Here is a 21335-nt window from a genome sequence, read left to right as displayed (position 1 = left end):
AATGGACATAACAATCACACATCATGGCCATTACTTTTTTTAATTATTATTATTTTTTTTTTTTTGGCAAATAACGAAAACTATATTAAGAACAAAATCTCCACAAGAGAGAAAGAATACAAGAGAATTACCCAAAAATGATTCGAAGACAGAAAACAAAGCTAAGCTAGACAACACGATATGCTATCTAAACTCGAGCTTTAAAAAGGACAACTACTTTTTTAATTATTATTATCAGCCTCCTCCTGTTTCATAAACATTCATCTAGATTTACAAATTCCGAGGTTTTCTTCTTTCGTGTTCTCTTTTACGACTTTGAGTTTAAAGTCAAATCTACATTTATCAACATTATTGAGCTTAGTGATAATTACAAGCTCTTCAAATAGTACCGTCTAAACAATTTAAAGTTCCTAAACGAAAACAAAAATATTATAATTTATTTCTACGCATAAAAAAAATAATACGCCATTTTATTTATTTATTTACTTAAATTGTATTTAACTATTAAAAATAAGGTATTTTAACTTTAATTGACAATTTTTTATTTAATTTAATTAAATATATTGAAAAAGATATTTATATATTCAAAATTTTGAACTCTTCTAAATTTTTGAAGCATATGCGGTTGACTATCTTACCTATATTCGAAGACACCTCTTAAGACCAGAGCCAACGGCTCAGTCTTTATTTCCGTCATATTTCAAACTTCAAAAGACACTATAGGTATAGCTACGTCGTTTACTTCATTTAAACGAACTTTTAGGATTTCGTCTTATTTGAGGAGTTGTAAGACGTGCAGCTTTTGACAGAAAATCCAAAAATGCATGCCCCATATTTTGTTTTATGCTAATATTTTATTATATATATATATATATATATATATATATATATATATATATATATATATATATTTTGTTTTATGCTAATATTTTATTATTACTTGTATTTTATATATATATATATATATATAATTAGTGGGACCAGTTTTTTTGAATAAGGTTACGCTATTTTTAAAGAAATATTGATGTGACGCTGATGTAGAGTTTAGTGTTTTTTAAAAAGTATGTCAGAGTGGTCTAATAAAATAAAGTATAAAATATACTGTAATTAAACTTCTAGATGTGTTGACACATAACAGAAAGTAACAACAGGTAATGAGATCACTATATATAGTAGGTCGAAGGTTGCTTCCAACGTACGCAATTTCTTTTAAACCGCCACCAACAAAACCAAAACGGACAGCCGTCATCATGAAATAATGCAATCAAATAAGCCGCCATCATGTAATAATGTAACCATTTGATTTCATCGTTGACTCCAACACACTTTTTGACCCTTTTATATAAACCCATCAATATCTCAACTTCTAAAGAACAAACACATCTCATGGCCGATAATACTACTTTTACCAATGGTTGTGGGGCTAAATCGACAGTCTATTTGTGTGTTATGATGTTAATAATAACTACGTTAAGAGTAGATGTATGTAACGCTCAAGCCACTATTGTACCTGCACTTTATATGCTCGGGGCATCGTTGGTCGACGTCGGGAATAATAATTATTTGCCACTTTCACTTGCCAAGGCAAATTTTCCTCACAACGGCGTCGATTATCCCGATGCAAAATTTACGGGAAGATTCAGCAATGGCCAAAATACTGCTGACTTCATTGGTAATAACTATACGTCATGTTTATATATATATATATATATATATATATATATATATATATATATATATATATATATATATTATTGTGAGCATTTATATATTACACCAGATCGCAGCATATAGTTGCCTCGCAAACATTTTTGAATTTCTTTTTACTACTTTTAAAAAAGTGTGGGTCCACACAAACTCGCTGCAATTAGTAGTGACACTACAACAAATTTATCAATTATTCACGCATATTTTTACACACTTGTAATAAAGTGTGAACTTTTTATCAAATTTCTCACACTTATAAATATATATATGTTTGCTACATTTATAAATGTTGAATGTTATCTAAATTTCACAGTAGGAAAAATTTGTTATTAGTGTATACAAACACAAATTTAATCACATTTAAAAATGTGAGTAAATTTGTTCCCCTCATTTCTTCACACGAGGGGAAGCGTGAACAAATCTAGTGCGACAAAATTAACTTAACGCTCTTAAGTGTGGTTATATTTATGATTATACACACAAATTAGTGTGAACTTTTTCCCCTACACTTTTATGTGTGAAATTATAACGATATTCTACACTTATACATTTACACACATTTACAAGCGTGAGAAATTTAACAAAAAAGTACACACTTTTTAAAAGTGTGTAAATTTATGCGTGGTTAATTAGCAAATTTGTTGTAGTGTGACAAAAAACCTAAAACGGCGAACCTTTGAAGTCGGCTTAGTTGAGGCGTAATCTCGCCGCAAAAGATTATTGCGGCGAGAAACGGGCCTTGTAGCGGGGAGGCTTGGTGTACTCGCTGTAGTGGACTTATTACATACACATTTATTATTTTATTGGAACAGCGGTTTTGTAGAGAAAAAATGCAAGTGGCAAGTAGCTAGCGTTACACATTTATTGTTACCAATATTAATTATAGTTATAAATATACCGGGTTATTGTTTTGCAGCTAAAAAAATCGGGTTACAAACTTCACTACCGTACTTATCGTTTACCCCCGGAGCCACACTACCACTCACCGGAGTCAGCTTCGCATCTGGAGGCTCAGGCATACTTAACGAAACCGGTCAAAAATATGTATGTAAGATTAAATAATCCTAAGAGCTTAAAGCGAAATAGGAACGCAATTGTAGAAACTAGATACAATATATAGTGATACAATTAAACACCCTATCTCAAAATATTAATATTCTAATGAGCGAGCCCATATATATAAATAGGCTAGACCATATTTACATTTTAATAAATAAAACGTTTATACGTATAATTGATTAAAAATAGTATGAACTCGGCCACAGGTACAATATATATCACTAGCACGTCAGGTTGACTACTTTGCTATGGTCCATGACAAACTAGTCCTACATTTGGGACCGTCAGAATCCGAAATACACCTATCGAAATCGATATTTGCAATATTTATCGGGGGCAACGATCTGCTTGATTATTTTTCAGCCGGTTCCACACTCCCCAACTTTTACACACCACAACAGTACATCGACCGAATGTTGTCTACGTATAAAGGCTTACTAAAGGTACATGTGTGTGCTCATTTCGGTAACAAATCATGATAATTAAGTTGATGATAACGATTGTATATTCTAACACTTTTGGTTCTTATTGTGAATGCGTGAAATGAATGTAGACATTGTATGGATTGGGCGCGAGAAAAATAGTGGTGGCTGGAGCTGCGGCTATAGGTTGTTACCCAGTGCAACGAAAGACAAACACAACAGGCGAATGTGTTGTCGAACCAAATTATTGGTCTAGCAAATATAATGATGGTTTGAAGATTATGTTACAAGAACTTAAGTCACAATCATCTGGCTTGAGTTTTGCTTACTTTGATTTATATGGTGCCATGGTTATGTTCAATACACCCAATAATAATGGTATTTTAAGCATTATATATAATATATTCATCTAGCAACCAATTAATTTACACAGAGTTCTTATATTACAAATTAACAAAAAAATGGAACAATGTTATGAACTGATCATGATGCGCATTTAACTGTAGGGTTTACGAATATAAACGAAGCGTGTTGTGGACTTGGAAACTTAAATGCGGATGCACCGTGCATTCCAACATCGAGCTATTGCGCAAATAGAAAAGATTATGTTTTTTGGGATCTTATTCATCCTACAGAAGGCGTTGCGAGCATATTTGCAGATATTATATACGATGGGACACACGAATATATGGTTCCCGTTAATCTAAAACAACTTGTTGATACTTGAGAAATATGTACTTGTAATAACTTCTGGAACCGACAAAAAAAATGTAACAGAGTAATTGTACTATTTAAGCAATATGTAGAGAAAACATGAATGCCTAAATTCAAAAGCTGAACCCACTTGAGTTTGGCTTGAACTCGATTAACTCGGCTCGTTAAAATGAGCTACTCGAATTCGGCTCGTTAAAAATTCGATTCGAGCAGAACCTAAATGAGCTCGAACTCGCGTCTGAGCGCAATTTCAAGCTTCTTTAAGTTTGTGAGCGGTGAGCCTAAGACCTATTGCAATGGTGGCAGAGTTTTTTGTCGTGTTGGTAGGTGAAGTGGGGTAGTTGGTGCCTGGTGACGTGACAGACGTGTTGAAAAAATGGTGAGTAGTAGGTCGTTGTCTTGAGTGTATTCATGTGTCAAAATATGATGGAAAGTTCGTTGAAAATTAGAGATAAGAAATATTAAAAAGAAATATTAAATTGTATAAAAAATACATTGTGAAGTTGCATGTCAAACAAATTCCCTGTGCCACAACAAGCACGCCACAAAAAAATTAATTGAGAGCAGCACGCTGCATTATCGACGCGTAACTAGCGTGTTGGTTGATAAAATGACCTGAATATGCTGCGTTACAATCGGCTTGTATGAGTATGTGGTTAGCATTTAAATGTTGCCCACACCCTGTGTATACTAGTAGTCATTCACGTTAGATTATTCCTTTTATCAAGTTCACATTAATATCTAGTTTTATCCCGAATACATTAGATTATTCCTTTCTATCTTTATATATATATATATATATATATATATATATATATATATATATATATATATATATAGTGGTAGGATCAAGAGGGAAGTAACCATTCGGGGGAAGCGGGGGGAAGCAAAAACTTTTCTTTTTTTCCGTTTTTTGGCAAAACTTTGTTCACGAACATTATAGATGAGATGAAAATATGAACATTTAGTAGAGACACTTTGTGATAAATGTTTTTATTTTGACGGGAAAACGCTCGAAGAAGTAATATATAACAATTATCGTGTTTTTCGAGCGTATTTTGAGGTTTTAGCTATTGGGGTTTAGATATTAGGGTTTAGATATTAGGGTTTATAGGGTTTAGATATTAGGGTTTAGAAATTTAGGGTTTAGGGTTTAGATTTAGGGTTTAGATTTAGGATTTAGATTGAGTTTTTAACACGAACGGTTTAGAGTTTAGGGTTTAGGGTTTAGGGTTTAGGGTTTAGGGTTTGGTGTTTTGGGTTTATGAAATAAACCCAAAACCCCAAACCCTAAACCCTAAACCCTAAACTTTAAATCGGGCTAAATTTTACTTCACAAAACATGAAAAAAAAAACGTTCATATTCTTCACGAACAATATTATCTTGAATGTTATTTTTGTCGATCGTTTTCCCGCCTAAATAATAACATTCATCACAAAGTGTCTCTTCTAAATGTTCATATTTTCGTGTGATCTTGATGCCGGAAAAAAAAAAAATTCAAAAAAAAATGAAAAAAAAAAAAATTTTGCTTCCCCCCGATTGGTTACTTCCCCATTGATCATGCCCCTATATATATATATATATATATATATATATATATATATATATATATATATATATATATATATATATATATTAATATTTTCGTAAAAAAAAAAAACATATATATCTACTATTTGGTTCGTTGTATTTCGTCTATTATTTGGTTTTTTGTTTGGTTTATATGTTAGTATTTTTTTTTTCGAGATGTTAGGGAGGGAGACTCGCTTATAGATAGTTTTTTGTTTAGGCGCGAGCCATCCCATTTTCCCTTAGTCCTTATTCTCTTTTGAGAGAGTTTTCTTTTAGAAAACGACCTCGTTTCTATATGAGTATTCGTTTTTTCGCCAAAAAATAAAATAAAAAAATAAACATATATATCTACTCCCTCCTCTCATATTTATTGTCCACTTTTTCTTTTTTAGATGTCCTAAATTAATTGTCCACTTCTATAAAGGAAAAAGAATAATGTGATACTTTTTTTTTGTGCCTTTATTTTATAAATATAAGACAAAAATATAGATAAAAAGTAAGGGTAAAATTGAAAAGTAGACAGAAAAATACATGTGGCATGTACTTTTTCTTAAACTATGTATTTTTTGTCTGGGACAATAGATTTGTGACGGAGGGAGTATTAGTTATTCTAATTTCACGTATTCCATTCCTTAATTCGACTATTCCTTTCCTAACTTGAGTCAGATTTCAATTTAAGGTTTAATAATATGTCAATAGTAGTATCTTGTCGATTTAAGATGCTTCAAAACTATAACGAGTTCTTGAACAAGCTTAACAAAATAATTTAATGAGCTCAACTTTTTAATAAACGAGCCCAATTTAATTTCAGTTACAGCACATTAAAGCTTTTTTTTTTTTTTTTAATAAACTGTATTAATCACGAGCCGGATTCAGCTTTTAAGATGAATCAAAAGTCAAGCTCTAAGTGAAAATCTAAAGTTCGAACCGAGCAGGCTCGGCTCGTTTCCACGACAGAAAAGCATACATTATAAAATTTGTAAGTAACTAGAGGGGGTGAATACTTACTTAGTCGATTTTTAAAAAAAATTCTTTACGTTTTCTTGAACTTGAACTTGATATAGTGTGACTTGAAATGTTTGTTCTCAAATAATACGTATAAAATATATGTATATGTATATGTAATCAAAGAGATAAAGGAAGAGAGAACAAACACAACGATATATAGTGGTTCGGGAAGATGTTAACTAATCTTCCTTAATCCACTCCCCAATTTTACGAATTGAGATTTTTCTTCATTATGATACTCTAAACTCGGTGGAGTGTCCGGATACAACACTAGTACTTCGATAAGCCGCAACTTGTGAACTCTTACGTCCCTTTGAAGACTTCACAAACACCTAAAGCTCTTACCACAAGATCCTAATGCACAATCCTAGTGAAAACACAACTACCTTCTAGATCCCTTTAAGAAGATAGTTTACAAATAAACTTACAACTTAAGCTTACAAGTACTCTTGCTAGAATCACTCTAAAAGATTACAATGAATTATAAGAATGATATCAGAAAGTATAAGAAAATATGAGTGCAAGAGGTGAGTGTTCAAATGCTCGAAGGCTTGGCTTTTATAGGAAAGAGAAATCTGCCTGGAAGCTGTACGGCTCACTGCACGGTCGATCGTGGTTCGACCGTGTACCTCTGACATCTGATTCTTATAGCCGTTTTGGTCCTTTGACAATTGTCATTTTCCCTTGTTGAATAGCTACAACTAAAAGCTAATTATCTCTGAAATTATCCCCATTACCCCTTTTGTTTTTGACATAAGTGTAGAAGTTGACATGTCCATAAAAGAAGAAAGTCTTCAAGCTTTGATCATTTGTCATTGATTACTTAATAAGGTAATTGCAGAATTTTGTCTCTTGACAAAGCATTATCTTCCAAAACTTCATCAACCTTTCTTAATTACTTGTCACTTTGCTAATGGAAGTATTTTGTCCTTTGAAATATTGTTGCATCTCAAATGAACTAGTTTGAATCTAGTTGGAACTTACTTGGAGATTATTACATCAACAACTTACTAGTTCATAATAACACATGCATAAAAATGTTACATAAAAGTTATGGGAGAGCAACTCTTTTGTTGGGACTTTTAATGACCATCATTATTATGTATTTGAATGACATATTGCAACAAGTAAAAAGTAATACACTTTTGTATTAAATCTTATTTGAGCTTAAAATGTCATTAAGAAGTCATTAGGTGTGATTAGTAAAAAATTAACATATTTTGGTTCAAAATTCTTTTGAATTCAAAGAAGGTAACTATTATAAGTATGTTTAAAAAGGTTTTATAAATTATAGATGCCTTAAAAGGGTCTATCTTAAAGTGGATGAATTTGGTTACAGAGAGAACTGCGGTCGATCCACGGTCTGCCGTGTAGTTGACCGCGGATAATAGTTTTGAAAAGGATTGCAGCCGTTGGTACAGGGCATCCACGGTCAGACTCACGGTCGACCGTGGTGCAGCCGCATAGCAATTTTACCAAGTTAATTATTTATGTATTAGTCTTTTGCTAGAGATAATGTAGGCTTATGAACTCATATCGTCTTACATATGATCAAGCACTTATTTCTTTTGTGTCATCATCAAAACTAAGTGATTAACTTTTGAATATTATAATTGGATTCTTAACCAACAAAATTGCAGTTTACGGATAAATGAACCTTCGTGGGCCTTTGGTGTCAAATGTCAATCCACGTTAAACGACATCATATTGTCGTCTTACTCTTAGACCATTTGTAGTGGTGATAGGTGCTTCTTACTCGTGTTTCTTGCTTTTTACATTTTTTGGTGACTAGGACATGTTTCTTTTTTGGGTGAAGTAGTGATGGTTAGGAATATTGTGATGATGTGATATATAATATAATTGTGTAAGTATTAAAAAAGGATAAAGTAATATATTTAAATAATAAAAAAATAATAAAAGCAAAGAAACACACGTTTCTTCAAACGTTGAAATCGAACCGGAGCCTATGAAACGCCTGAAAGAAATGCACTGCTAGGCCACAAGGTGGCGTTTCTTTCCCTCCACACTGACAGAATCTGGCATTTCTCTACACCGATACAAATAGTCTTATGTAATGAAAGTAAATAATGAAACGTAGACAAAAAGAAATCAGTTGGATAATAAAGGAGGACACCTCATATTGCAAGGGGCATTAATATATTCACATTCATAATTTACAATTCCATATTAATTGTACATTAGGTACTATTACTATACAAAGTGCTTAATGAACACTTTATAGTGGATATATCATTTTTGTAAGAAGGTATAAGATTATCTTTAATCTATTTCCTCAATTCTCAAAAATCATATTTTCAACAGAATCATCATGACCAAAAGCTTCCTCATACTGGGACATCCACTAGGTGTTTACTTCTAATCTTATTATTGTTCGATTGTATGTATTCTTTATTTGTTGATCAACTGCACTGATTTTGATCACTTTTCTGTTAATTATTTGATTTCATTCGTTCAAATTGCACGAGTTTATGATATATTTATAGCAAAATTAATTTTGTTTTGGTCAAAATGAAGTGAAATAAAATAATTTTTTATAGCTTTTTATTAGGGTTTGGTCGGTTAACTACATTGATCGTTCTATTAGTAGTATCATAAGCCATTGTAAAACACATTAATTTGAAGTTATAATGATAATTGTTTAGTCATGCTATGACCTTTATGTTTGTTTATATCAAAGTGCATATGTGATCTTCATTTAGCTATTTAGATAAAACTAGGGTTATTTATTGGGCAAATGGAAGGGTAACGTAAGTATCTCAAATTACCAATCAAGGTAATATGACTTTTCTTTATGCCCTAAAATGATTGTATGTTTCAATTTATTCCTAAAAAAGATTATTGTTTAAAAAGTGCGAAATGAAGGTAATATTATTAAGTTATTAACGAAAGTTAGTTAAATTTCGTTAAGTGCTCGAATTTCGTTAAGTCCTTAAATTTCCTTACACGGTTGGTCCCTGAAATAAAAAAATAAATTACAAAAATTATAAAAAATAATAAAATAATAGAATACAAAACAAAAATACAAAATAAAATACAAAAAAAAATAATACGAAAAATAAAAAAATATAATAAATAAAATAATAAGATAATAAAATACAAAAATAATAAAAAACTTTAAAATAATAAATAATAAAAAATTAAATAAAAATAAATAAATTTTAAATTTTAAATTATTTTAAATTTTTTATATTTTTGATATTTTTTAAAATATTTTTTTATTTTTTATTTTTTAATTTTTGTTATTTTTTGTGATATAATTATTATCTTTCAAGAACCAATCGTGTAAACTGTAATATCCCGCATTTTTTTGTTAAATTATTTTAACGCCCGTCTTTTTTTCTAGATAATATCTTTCGTTATCTAAATTCGTACATTTTGTTAACTAACGTTCTTAATATTTCCGTTATTTGATTATAACATCTCCCGTTTACTCTAGCATTTTAAAATAATTCGTTTGGTTAATTCACGCACCCGCTTTTAAACTCGAGGGACTAATGTTGCCAAGTGACCAAAGTGGTGACTAGGTCAACTAGTCAACCACTCTTCCTCTTTCTTCACCATTTTCTTTTCTTCTTTTTCTTTTTCTCTCTACTTGAACAAAAACCCCATTTTCTCCATCAACACTAAATCATCATCTAAATCCGATCTAGGAGGCTTACAACAAAACAAATTACATATTCGTGATCCTCTCATCATCCTCTACATTTTGGTACCAATTTCATCTCGTTTGGGTAACATTTCTAAAACACTAGATTTCTCTAAATTTGTTTTATATACTTGAAATGGTGTTAGTTAGTGTCTATGGCTCAAGTATAATATGAATATATGTTTTGTTTGCTCGATTTTTTGTTTTGGAGTAACTAGCATGAACTTGAAAATGGGTGTGCTTCATCTTTGATTTTGGATGAGTTAATGTTGTTAATTTGTTAAAGTTCATGTTTTAATTGTGTTACTAGTATGACTAGCTTCGTTTTGATGCGTAGGTTGATTAAGAAAACTTCAAACACATGATTATTGATTTTTGTGAATTTTGGTTAGGGTTTGATAGACTTAAAATGAACTTTCGAGGTTTTGAATGCCATGAAATGTTATTAGTAAGTGTTTAGTTGTAATGTATGTTTCATTACCTTCAAAACGGCATATCATATGTGTGAATTGGATTCCCGAATCTTAAAATGCATTTTGTGAACTTGAAACTTTGAGAATAAACTTTAATGATCACTTGACGAGATTTCGGTTATTGTAATTGATGTTTTTGCTTGATAAAAAGTGGTTAGTTGTATTCCTTGTCAAAAGAGCTTTCCAACGATATAAGATACGTATTCTAAGTGTTTACGGTTTGTGTTTTGTGCTAAATTGAATTTTAAATCAAAACTTGAACAATTGAAACAACCCAGGTACCAGGCCACGCCTAATGTCGCGGCGCGGCCCTCCTCTGTCGCGGCGCGACAATGGCCGTGTTTGAGGACTGTTCAACTTTGCACTTTTTCGTTTAATTCCAACTATGCTACGCACCTCCGATTAACATGTAACTTATTCTAACATGCTCATATATGATTATATGACTCGAAAAAATTGTCCGAGACCCGACCCGAACACATTGACTTTTTCGTTGACTTTGACCAAAGTTTGACTTTTAGTCAAACTTAACCAAATACGTATGCAATCGTTCTAACTTGCGTTTATACTTATATCTTGCATGAAACTTGACAACGTGATTCACATGCTATACTAATCGAGTCGTAACGAGCCATATGACTAATTGAACACATTTCGCCCGACCTTGTGTCGTAACCGGTTAATTGATACACTTACTTGTTTAGGTCAAGGCTAAGCAACTTTCATGCACACGTTTACTTTGTGAAGTATATTTATACTCGTGCACTCCATGTGAGATCATAGTCCCATCTTTCAACAACTTTTATACTTTTAAATAATGGGATGAGAAACATATACAGTTTTATACTACATACTTTATACTTTGAACACAAGTACGAAAACAAACATTCCACAGCGAGTTAGAACAAAAATCCTCAATTCGATTATCATTAGTTACACTTGCCGGGTGTAAGCGAGAACTTATATTGTATGGCCATACGGGTTTGACAAACCCTCATTCGGACGGTTCGCTACCGTTATTTCGGATGGAATGTATTTTCGAGAAACAGTGTATGTTCTAACACTATTGTGATGGGGTTCTATGGAAGGAAAGTTAAGCCTTGATAATTGGGTGCTCGAGAAGTTATTTTGGAATGCAAACTATTTGGATGATCAATTTTATGGGAATACTAAATCGTGTGGTTCAAAAATAACGTTTATTACTACATCTATGATTTCACCAACGTTTTTCGTTGACAGTTTTCTATATGTTTCTTAGGTTCATACTTGGCTACTTGATACATGCTTCCGCACACTTTGATTACTTGCTTGGGGTCAAGCATACATGCATACGATAGTGATAGCACCTTTGGATTCAAGCATTTTGTTTACATACTTACGCTATTTATAGCAACCGTGATTTTCAACTTATATTATGTCGCAAGTCATTTCATTTATACTTTATAACTTTTGTAAACTTAAACTTGTTGTCGAGCCGTTTGGTAATTTAAAACTTTGTAAGTCTTGTACGTTTCAAATGAATGCGACATAATTTTGGTCAAACGCGTCTCATATAGGGACTATGACCACGTAATGGGACCTAAGTTAACGACGCCGTCAATGACGATTTTGTCGGGTCGTTACATAAACTAACCATGTAACGTAATTTCAGCACTTAACGAAATTTGACTAACTTACGTTAATAAGTTAACAATATTACATTTATTTCACACTTTTTAAACAATAATCCTTTTTGGAAATGAATTGAAACATACAATTTTTTTAGGGCATAAAGAATAGTCATATTACCTTAATTGTGAATTTGGGACACTTACGTTATCCTTTTGAGCCATTTGTACTTATTTATATAACAAATGTGGCTTACTATTGGTAATTCATATGAGTGAAATGTTGATATCTGCAAAATATATGCATACTTGGTGTGTTATGGATTTTGACTTTATTAGTGGTGGCAATTTTGTTAGAGAAGCGACAAGCTGAGTCAGCTCTTGTTTGCTATCTATAAAGAAATAAAGACGAAGATGGATTTCTCTACATGACTTATAATGGAGAGAACACGTTTGGATTACTTTAAAGTGCATGGTTTGGAAGTTGGATGATGGATGTAAATGTTTCGTGTATGTTATTTCTTAAATATTTTCTTTTTCTAGTACTTAAAGTTTCATTTGTGTTTTTGACATTTTTACTACAGATGCCATGTTGTGTGTTATCTATGAAAAAACAAAGATGAAGATGGTGTTCTCTACATGACTTATTTGGATTACTTTGAAGTGCGCGGTTTAGAAGCTGAATGATAGATGTAAATATGGTTGAAGAAGCCTTGAACGTGTACATTCTTTTATCGGTGCTCTTCTTTACTAGATAATAACCTTTATTTGCTTTTCGCTTGAACCTTAATTCATTTTATTTCAATGAAATGTTTGAATGTCCTGATAAACGTTTGAATCGTGTAATCACTTTCGCGATAAAGTACTTCGGCCCTATGCGTATATTGCCTTAGGGTTAGACATAATCTTTATTCGGGATAAAGATAAAGGCACAACTCCAACATAGGTAATTAAAATTAGAAGTCAAGAACATAGATAATTTGTATATTGTGAATGTTCAAAGTTTCATCATCTTGAAATGTGAGACAAATACTCGCTTTAAATAGAGTATGAAAGGTTACCATGAAACGATGCATCTTTTGGTATAAAAGTTTTCATGAAAAGTCATACCTTTTTATTAAAAGGTAAGACATCATTTCATTACAAGTTACACAGTTTTATTAATAATGATCACCATTTCATGAATAGTTGTATCTTTTGGCAAAAAAACACCAACTAATAAACATAACCTTTCAATTAAATGACTATAGTTAGCTTAAACAAGGGTACACTCCACACTCTCCTAACTTGTTATAAAGCTTAACTAGAAATTCATTTGTCTCAATAAATCAACTTATCACACAAAATGACCGATAACACTAAAATCACCAACAATCTGTAGTAATGTGTGTGAGTTTGCCTTTAAAAAAAATCTATTACTCCGTATGTTATATAATTTAGTGTTTCTCAATTTAATCTCGGAAACAGAAACTTATAAAAGAAATTCTGTAATTCTGTCTTGTCTTCAATTTATTTCCCCTTCCTTTAAATATTTGTTTCAGTTTTAATTTAATTTTAAGCTCGGAACCTCTGGAGCGTGGCCTAAATCTATATATCAAAATGTATATGTGAACTATTTGAAGTGAATCAGTTTAAATAAATTTACAATTATGCTAATAGAGTAATAGGATATGATCTTTGACTCTGTTGTGCGCGTGTTTGTTTTAAACAAATACCCCGTAGTAAACAAGGATAACTTTAATTGTAGTAATACGCATGTTAAAAAAAGTCAATAACAGCGCCAATTCTAAGCCACTTTTTATTAATTTATATAAATACCTGGACAACACAACACAACACAACACGGAGTTGTGAGTTGTCTGAGTAATCTACGTGTTTGTTTATCGATATATATATATATTTTTATTATTATTATTCATCTTGAGAACCACAAACACAAATATGACATCCTTGGTTTCTTCAGCTGCTTTTCACACACTTCCACACCTTCTTCAACCTCCAAATTCACCTGCAAAGGAGATATCTGCGTTTTAAACCATCATCCCAAACGACACAAACAACAACATCCAACTCCAGCGGTTTCCTAAATCTGTATACTTACAAAAAACTTACTCTATTGCTAGCAATTGTACGTGTTTGGCCATTATCTATCTTTGTTTGCAAACTGTAACAGTATAAGCATTGTTGTATTTAGTTTATTTATACAGCAGCACTGTCTTTTGTGTCATGTTTCTACGAAACTTTAAGTTCAAGATTATGATATCTATTTTCCGATGAATTGAAAAAGATTGTGATTTTGGAAGTGTTAGGAAGAGAGGATCGCCTATACGTTGGGATATACAAATTTGAGAGAAAATAACTCTATTACTTACAAGAATAGATTTACAGAGTATTACAAAACTCTTACAAAAAAAACTCTCAAACTCACACACACTCTCTAGGTTGTGATTACACTTCTCAGAGTGATTTTGGGATTATTTACAACTGAGGTTTGCACCTCTATTTATAACTAAAATTCTATGGCGGTGAATGGTGTGAACGAGGAAGGTTGGCGGAAGTTGGCGGCCGTCATCGTGTTCACGTTTGCTACTTCCGTATGAGTTGTCAAGGTTGCCTTCTTTGAATATCTAGAAACAAATCTTGATTACGGCATCTAGAAGGTGAAGCTGGATTATGGCTGGAAACTATCAGGAAGTTGCTGCTGGAACCTTGATAGATATGCTGTTACAAATTACGAGAAAACCACTTTATCTCTATTGAAATTAGTTGTCATTGCTGAAAGTCTTAACTTCGAAGCAGTGTTAAAGCAGCATCACTTGAATGAACCATTTGTTGGGATATCAGGGGATCATCTGAATGGATATGTTTATGTTGAGTGTTGACCATTAACCATTTGTAATCATAATCATTTATGTACTTAATTATCATTTATGTACTTAATTAAAAATCACAAATTAGCTGTTTTAACACTACTAACATGTATGATGTATCTTCATGTTACCCAGCACGAACGACCCACTCATGAACCATTTTGCCACCTAACGATGTTATATAAACGTGTTATGGGTTGAGAATTCAATAACCGGACTGATTCTAGAATCATGTAGTCACTTTCCTAATCAAGTATTTCGATCCACTTAGCCATGGATACATGAAATCAAAAAGATTGGGATAAGACTAGAAATAAACAATCGTCTTGGCTGAAGATAATTATTCTAAACAATTGTAGAGAGTATAATCTAAATGCTAAAGTGTTGAAAGTGAGATTAGAATGTGTAAATTCTGGAACCCTTCATCAATGAATGAAGTATTATATTTATAATGGGTCAAAATGTGAATTTTCAAAATTTGTTATGATCAAAAGTCACATTCCTTGACAATAGACATGTTTAAAAAGGTGCATTTTTACACTAACAAACCACTTAAACTTATCCCAAAACGTCCAGGTATACAATGCAACCATTTATGAAACGTTGCAAAACGTTTGACAAGAGTTACACCATTTCTACATAACTTGCATCGTGATGTGACGCACCACATAGGAGGTGTTGCGCACCACTTCCATTTCCCGCTTTATGGTAAGGCGCATCAAGTAGTGGCGTGACGCACCTAAAATTCATCCAAACTTTAAGTGAATGAAATGGTCCCTTCACATTATACGATGCGGCGCACCATAAGCCTGGACAACCACTTTAATTTGTTTCATCACAAAACTAAACCCCAACTCAAGTCATCTATTTAACTCTTTGACGAACGTGTACTCCACACTCTCTAAATCCGTTATAAAGTATTAGAGTTTGCTTCTACTTTTAACCTAGCAAATCCAATACACAAAAATGATTCATTGGATCACACTAAAATCACAAATCTAACAATTATTGGAAAACTGGTAAAGATTAGACTTATTGTATCTATTGAATGTGCTTTTCCGACTTTCATCAAGTATAGGTCTTTCCTGTATTTACTACTCCGTAATATATACTACGTACCTATCTAAGATTACATATGGGTAATCAACACTCGATGTGTATGATTTTAAAAGCTTATATGGTTTTGTTGTATCTAGAATTATACATTCTTTATACATAGTTTGTACTGCAATTTACTTGTTCTGTCAATAACTGTACTAATCAAGTGATGAAGTAGCCCATCATTTTATCGTGATATCATATCATAAGGTAAATTACTAAATATAACGATCAAGTGATCTTTCATGAGAAATTGGAGTTCTCATGAAAATTACTACATGGATATCATCACTCTATTTACATTTTACATTTCACTTTTTTATGGATTCAGTTACTCAAAGTATAATATAATACTCCGTAGATATAAATCACTTAAAACAAAATAAAATTTATGGACTGCAAGTTAATAAATTAAATTTAATATTTCAATAGAATACAATACTGTATATAATATAATAATTTATACGACAAATTGCCCAAAAAAGTAACATAAAAGTCAATATTTTTCAATAAATGCTACGCAGTATATCATTTTTTTTTTCTTTCTTTGCTAAAAAGGGAGTCTGATTTGAATTTAATGTGTAAAAAGAATTTTGATTTGGAAAAAATACCAATAAAGGTAATATTCGTCCACATGTGCTTGCACATATACGCCACCTCATCGAATATGATGAAGTGGCGCCACGTCATCATCTTCTCCTATGAGGTGGTCGCCGGAAAATCAGAATTTTTTTGTCTGAAAAAGTCGTCGGAAAATTTTTTGGCCGAAAAATTCGATGACGTGGCACCGGAAAGTCCGATGACGTGGCACCACCTCATCAGATTCGATGATGTGGCGTCTATGTGGAAGCACATGTAGACGGATATTACCTTTATTGGTATTTTTTTCAAATCAGAATCTTTTTTACGCGTTAAATTCAAATCAAACACCCTTTCGAAAAAGAAAAAAAACGATATACCCTTTATTGAGAAATTGTGACTTTTATGTTACTTTTTTCGGCAATTTGACCTAATGTATAATGTAGTACAGTATATAATATAAATATAATAATAAATAATATAATATAATACTCCATATATCTTTTTGTTTATCGAGTACAGTATTACTCTACATTATATTTTATAATATAATTTATACATTATATAAAGCGCGTGACAATAATCATACGTGTCACTTACTCATTAATTCCTGCAACGTGTCAAATCCACTTTTAATCATGCCACGTGTCAGATTTTCTAATTTAATCAGCAATTATTTTTATATATTAACTAAATTATTAGATTTTCTAATTTAATTTAATATACGAATTTCATTACCTAAGATATCATATTATAGTATATTAATATTAATAAGGATATATGTTATAATCATATATATATATATATATATATATATATATATATATATATATATATACTCCCTCCGTCTCATTCCAATAGTCTACAGACAAAAAACACGCAGTTTTAGAAAATCCCACTAACTTCATTTCTCCACCAATGAAATATATTCTCTCTCCAGATCCACCAATGAACTATCTTCTTTTCTTTCTATTTATGGAAGTGGACTATCAGAATGGGACAGCCCAAAATGGAATACTATATATATATATATATATATATATATATATATATATATATATATATATATATATATATATATATATATATATATATATATATATATATATATATATATTATAAAATTGTTTCAAATGGTATAAATAATACTGTTTTAAACGATACATTAATGATTTAGTATAAGTATTGATGATATTTATATATAAATGTCATATATTGAAAATCATTTACAATGTTTTTTTTGTAATAAAAATTATAAAATAGATATTTCTTTATTAATATTATTGTTGAATGATATTTTATAATATAAAATTAATTAATTTACAGTTTGTGTATAAATTAAAAAAATTACGTTAATATAATTTTTTGGAATATTATATAAACGCACGAGCTCATGTTTGTCATTTGAAGTAAAAATGGTTGTTTGATAATCGTTATAGATATTTAAATATGTCTACCCTGCTCCGTTTGAGATTTTGATACATTAAATTATTTTGTACTAAAAACATAGAGATGTACATAAAATATTATTTTTAACGATCCGTTTTAAAACTACTTTTTAGGGGTGTCGTGTTCGGTGTTTTATCGATTATTTATCAGTTGAAGTTAAAACGATTTCAACGGAAAGAGTTAATAATCAATGCGTTAGTATTCAATAATAATGTTTTCGATACAAATGTTATCAGTAAAGCACGGGCAACACACGGGCTAGTATAATATACATACCCTAACTTGCGTTTCATAACAATATTATCCGCAACGGAGAGCCTGTACGTACACTTAAACATACTCGGTATCACGTAATAACGGAACCACTTGATCTGAACGTTGACTCAAACACCTTTTTCACTCCCTTTATAAATCCATCATTTCCCCACCTTCCAAATCCATCAAACAATTTAAACAAACACACACAGATTGATCATGGCCATTAATACTTTCATAAATGGTGGTCCTAATATTACATTGTTTGTGTGTATTTTGATGTTAATTACTAAATTACCAGTTGGTCTATGTAACGCTCAATCAGTTGTACCTGCACTTTATATGCTAGGGGACTCGTTAGTTGACGTCGGAAATAATAATTATTTGCCGCTTTCAATTGCCAAAGCAAATTTTCCTCACAATGGCGTCGATTATCGTGATGCGAAATTTACCGGAAGATTCAGCAATGGCGAAAACGCTGCTGACTTTATTGGTATTATACGTCATGTTTATTTCAAATTATAAACATTCATATATCACAACAACAAACTTATTACATACGCATTTATTATTTTTAGTTATAAGTTATATATTTTTTTTTTTTTTTTTGGGGGAAAGGGTTATTATAAGTTATAAGTTATATTATTATATTGGGTTTTTTTTGCAGCAAAAAAAATGGGGTTACAAACTTCACCACCATATCTATCTTTGGTCAACGGAGCCACACCACCAATCACTGGAGTCAGCTTTGCATCTGGAGGCTCAGGCATACTAAATGAAACCGGTCAAAATTATGTAAGAGTAATTGAAACTATAAAAGCTCAAAATAATTGTAAAAATAATATAAATGTAGATTGCGGTGAAAGTGGATCGAACACGTGACCTTCAGATCTTCAGTCTGACGCTCTCCCAACTGAGCTATCCCCGCATTTTGTTTTACACATAATAATATATTTAAATACTATCAATGTGAAACTACAGGTAGAATATATATCACTAGCACATCAGGTGGACTACTTATCTATGGTTCATGACAAACTAGTCCAACAATTGGGACCATCAACTGCCAAAATGCACCTATCCAAATCAATATTCACAATAGTTATCGGAAGCAACGATCTGCTCGTCTATTTCTCTCCCGGTTCCTCGATCATCAACATTTCAACACCACAACAATATATCGAACGCATGCTGTCTAGTTACAAAGGATTACTTAAGGTGCTCCTTTAGGTCTTAATTGAGTAACAAATTACGAATAAGTTGATAATAATGATTATTTAACTCTTTTGATTTAATTTTTGTGAATGTAGACATTGTATGGATTGGGCGCGCGAAAAGTAGTGGTGACTGGTGCTGCAGCGATAGGTTGTTGCCCAGTGCAACGAAAGACAAGCAGGACAGGCGAATGCAATGTCGAAACAAATTATTGGTCTAACAAGTATAATGATGGTTTGAAGATTATGCTACAAGAACTGAAGTCAGAATCAGTTGGCTTGAATTTTGCTTACTTTGATTTATATGGTGCCATGATTGACCTATTCCGTAAAGCCCAGAATTATGGTATATATTAGCAATTATCAACAAACTAATTTTACCTTTCTATGTTACAGATATAAAAATATGTAACAATGTTATATATGAAACTATATGAACTCATGATTCACATTTTATTGTAGGGTTTACGAATATAAAAGAAGCGTGTTGTGGACTTGGTAACTTAAACGCAGATGCACCCTGTATTCCTACATCAAGATATTGCCCAAACAGAAGAGATCATGTTTTTTGGGATCTTTTTCATCCTACAGAATCAGCTGCAAGCATATTTTCGGATTTTATATATAATGGAACACAGGAGTATATGGTTCCCATCAATTTGAAACAGCTTATTGATATCTAAGCAAATTGCTATAAGCTTATTGATATATGCTTGTAACCAGACCTACAGTGGACCCTACCGGGATGATATTAATAAATACATTTATTACTATAAGCTTATTAGTAGTCGTAATTGTTGTACGTAGATCATACGAATGCCAAATTGCATCTGTATTACAAGTAATATGATTAAAGTGACTCCATGTCTTTAGAAAAAAATTATAATATATAAATATAATTAAAAGTGTTGATATACATTTTATAACAACATTAAACTCAAAATAATAGCATATATGAACTTTAAAAGTAAAGAAGCTTGTGAAGACTCATTGATTACTTCTTAAAGTGGGAAATAAGGAAATTAGAGTGACTATAAAATGGAATACCCACTAGTAAATTTCAATCATCAAGTCATCTGGGCCTAATCATCATTTCCTAACCACAATTTGGGCCTAATCTACAGTTGGGCCTAGCCTACAGTTGGGCTTGTGGTTGATTGAAATTATTATCCGACTGAAGTGCTGAACCGGTTTGGTATGCCCTAATTTTCCGGGTGCACAAATTCACCTATCAAGATCGATATACACAAATGCACAACTCACGATCAATATCATAAGCTTAAACTTACAAACCGCAACAGTATAATCATCGCAAAAGGGTTACTAAAGGTACCATAATTTTACAAAAAACTTAAATTAATCCAACTCGTTGACTTATTTTTCGTGGAAAAAAAGTAGACATTGTACCGACCGGAGATGCAACGAAAGACAAATAAAAGGGGTGAATGTAATGCACAAACATATTGTTGGGCTAACAGGTATGTATTAATTATGATGAGTTTGAAGAATATGCTACAAACAAGAATTAGAGTTAAAAATTATTTGGCTGCAGTTATGCTTACAATTTATTTTAATGGTGCCATGGTCAACCTGTTGGTCCTGTTCCTCAAGGCCGATTTATATTAGCATCCATTTACAAA

At 31.6% G+C, this 21335-nt stretch overlaps 2 protein-coding genes and 1 non-coding gene across 3 annotated transcripts; 2 read left to right on the top strand and 1 right to left on the bottom strand.

The window, feature by feature from the left end:
- The first annotated feature begins 1386 nt into the window (after positions 1-1386).
- LOC139851349 (GDSL esterase/lipase At5g55050-like) lies at positions 1387-3928 on the top strand. The gene is made up of 5 exons (XM_071840372.1): positions 1387-1672; positions 2624-2751; positions 2973-3209; positions 3320-3566; positions 3695-3928. The coding sequence occupies exons 1-5, from the start codon at positions 1387-1389 to the stop codon at positions 3913-3915; spliced, it is 1119 nt and encodes a 372-aa protein (XP_071696473.1). The 3' UTR covers positions 3916-3928.
- A 14772-nt stretch (positions 3929-18700) lies between these two features.
- On the top strand, positions 18701-20378 carry LOC139851344 (GDSL esterase/lipase At5g55050-like). The gene is made up of 5 exons (XM_071840366.1): positions 18701-18974; positions 19149-19276; positions 19463-19699; positions 19792-20041; positions 20158-20378. The coding sequence occupies exons 1-5, from the start codon at positions 18701-18703 to the stop codon at positions 20376-20378; spliced, it is 1110 nt and encodes a 369-aa protein (XP_071696467.1).
- TRNAF-GAA (transfer RNA phenylalanine (anticodon GAA)) lies at positions 19337-19409 on the bottom strand. The gene has a single exon. It is a non-coding gene; the product is annotated as a tRNA-Phe (tRNA).
- Positions 20379-21335: the final 957 nt, after the last annotated feature.

Source organism: Rutidosis leptorrhynchoides, chromosome 1 (assembly GCF_046630445.1).
Source record: "Rutidosis leptorrhynchoides isolate AG116_Rl617_1_P2 chromosome 1, CSIRO_AGI_Rlap_v1, whole genome shotgun sequence".
NCBI lineage: Eukaryota > Viridiplantae > Streptophyta > Magnoliopsida > Asterales > Asteraceae > Rutidosis > Rutidosis leptorrhynchoides.
The sequence above is the reverse complement of the archived record's forward strand: the minus strand, read 5'-3'. Positions and strand labels throughout refer to the sequence as shown.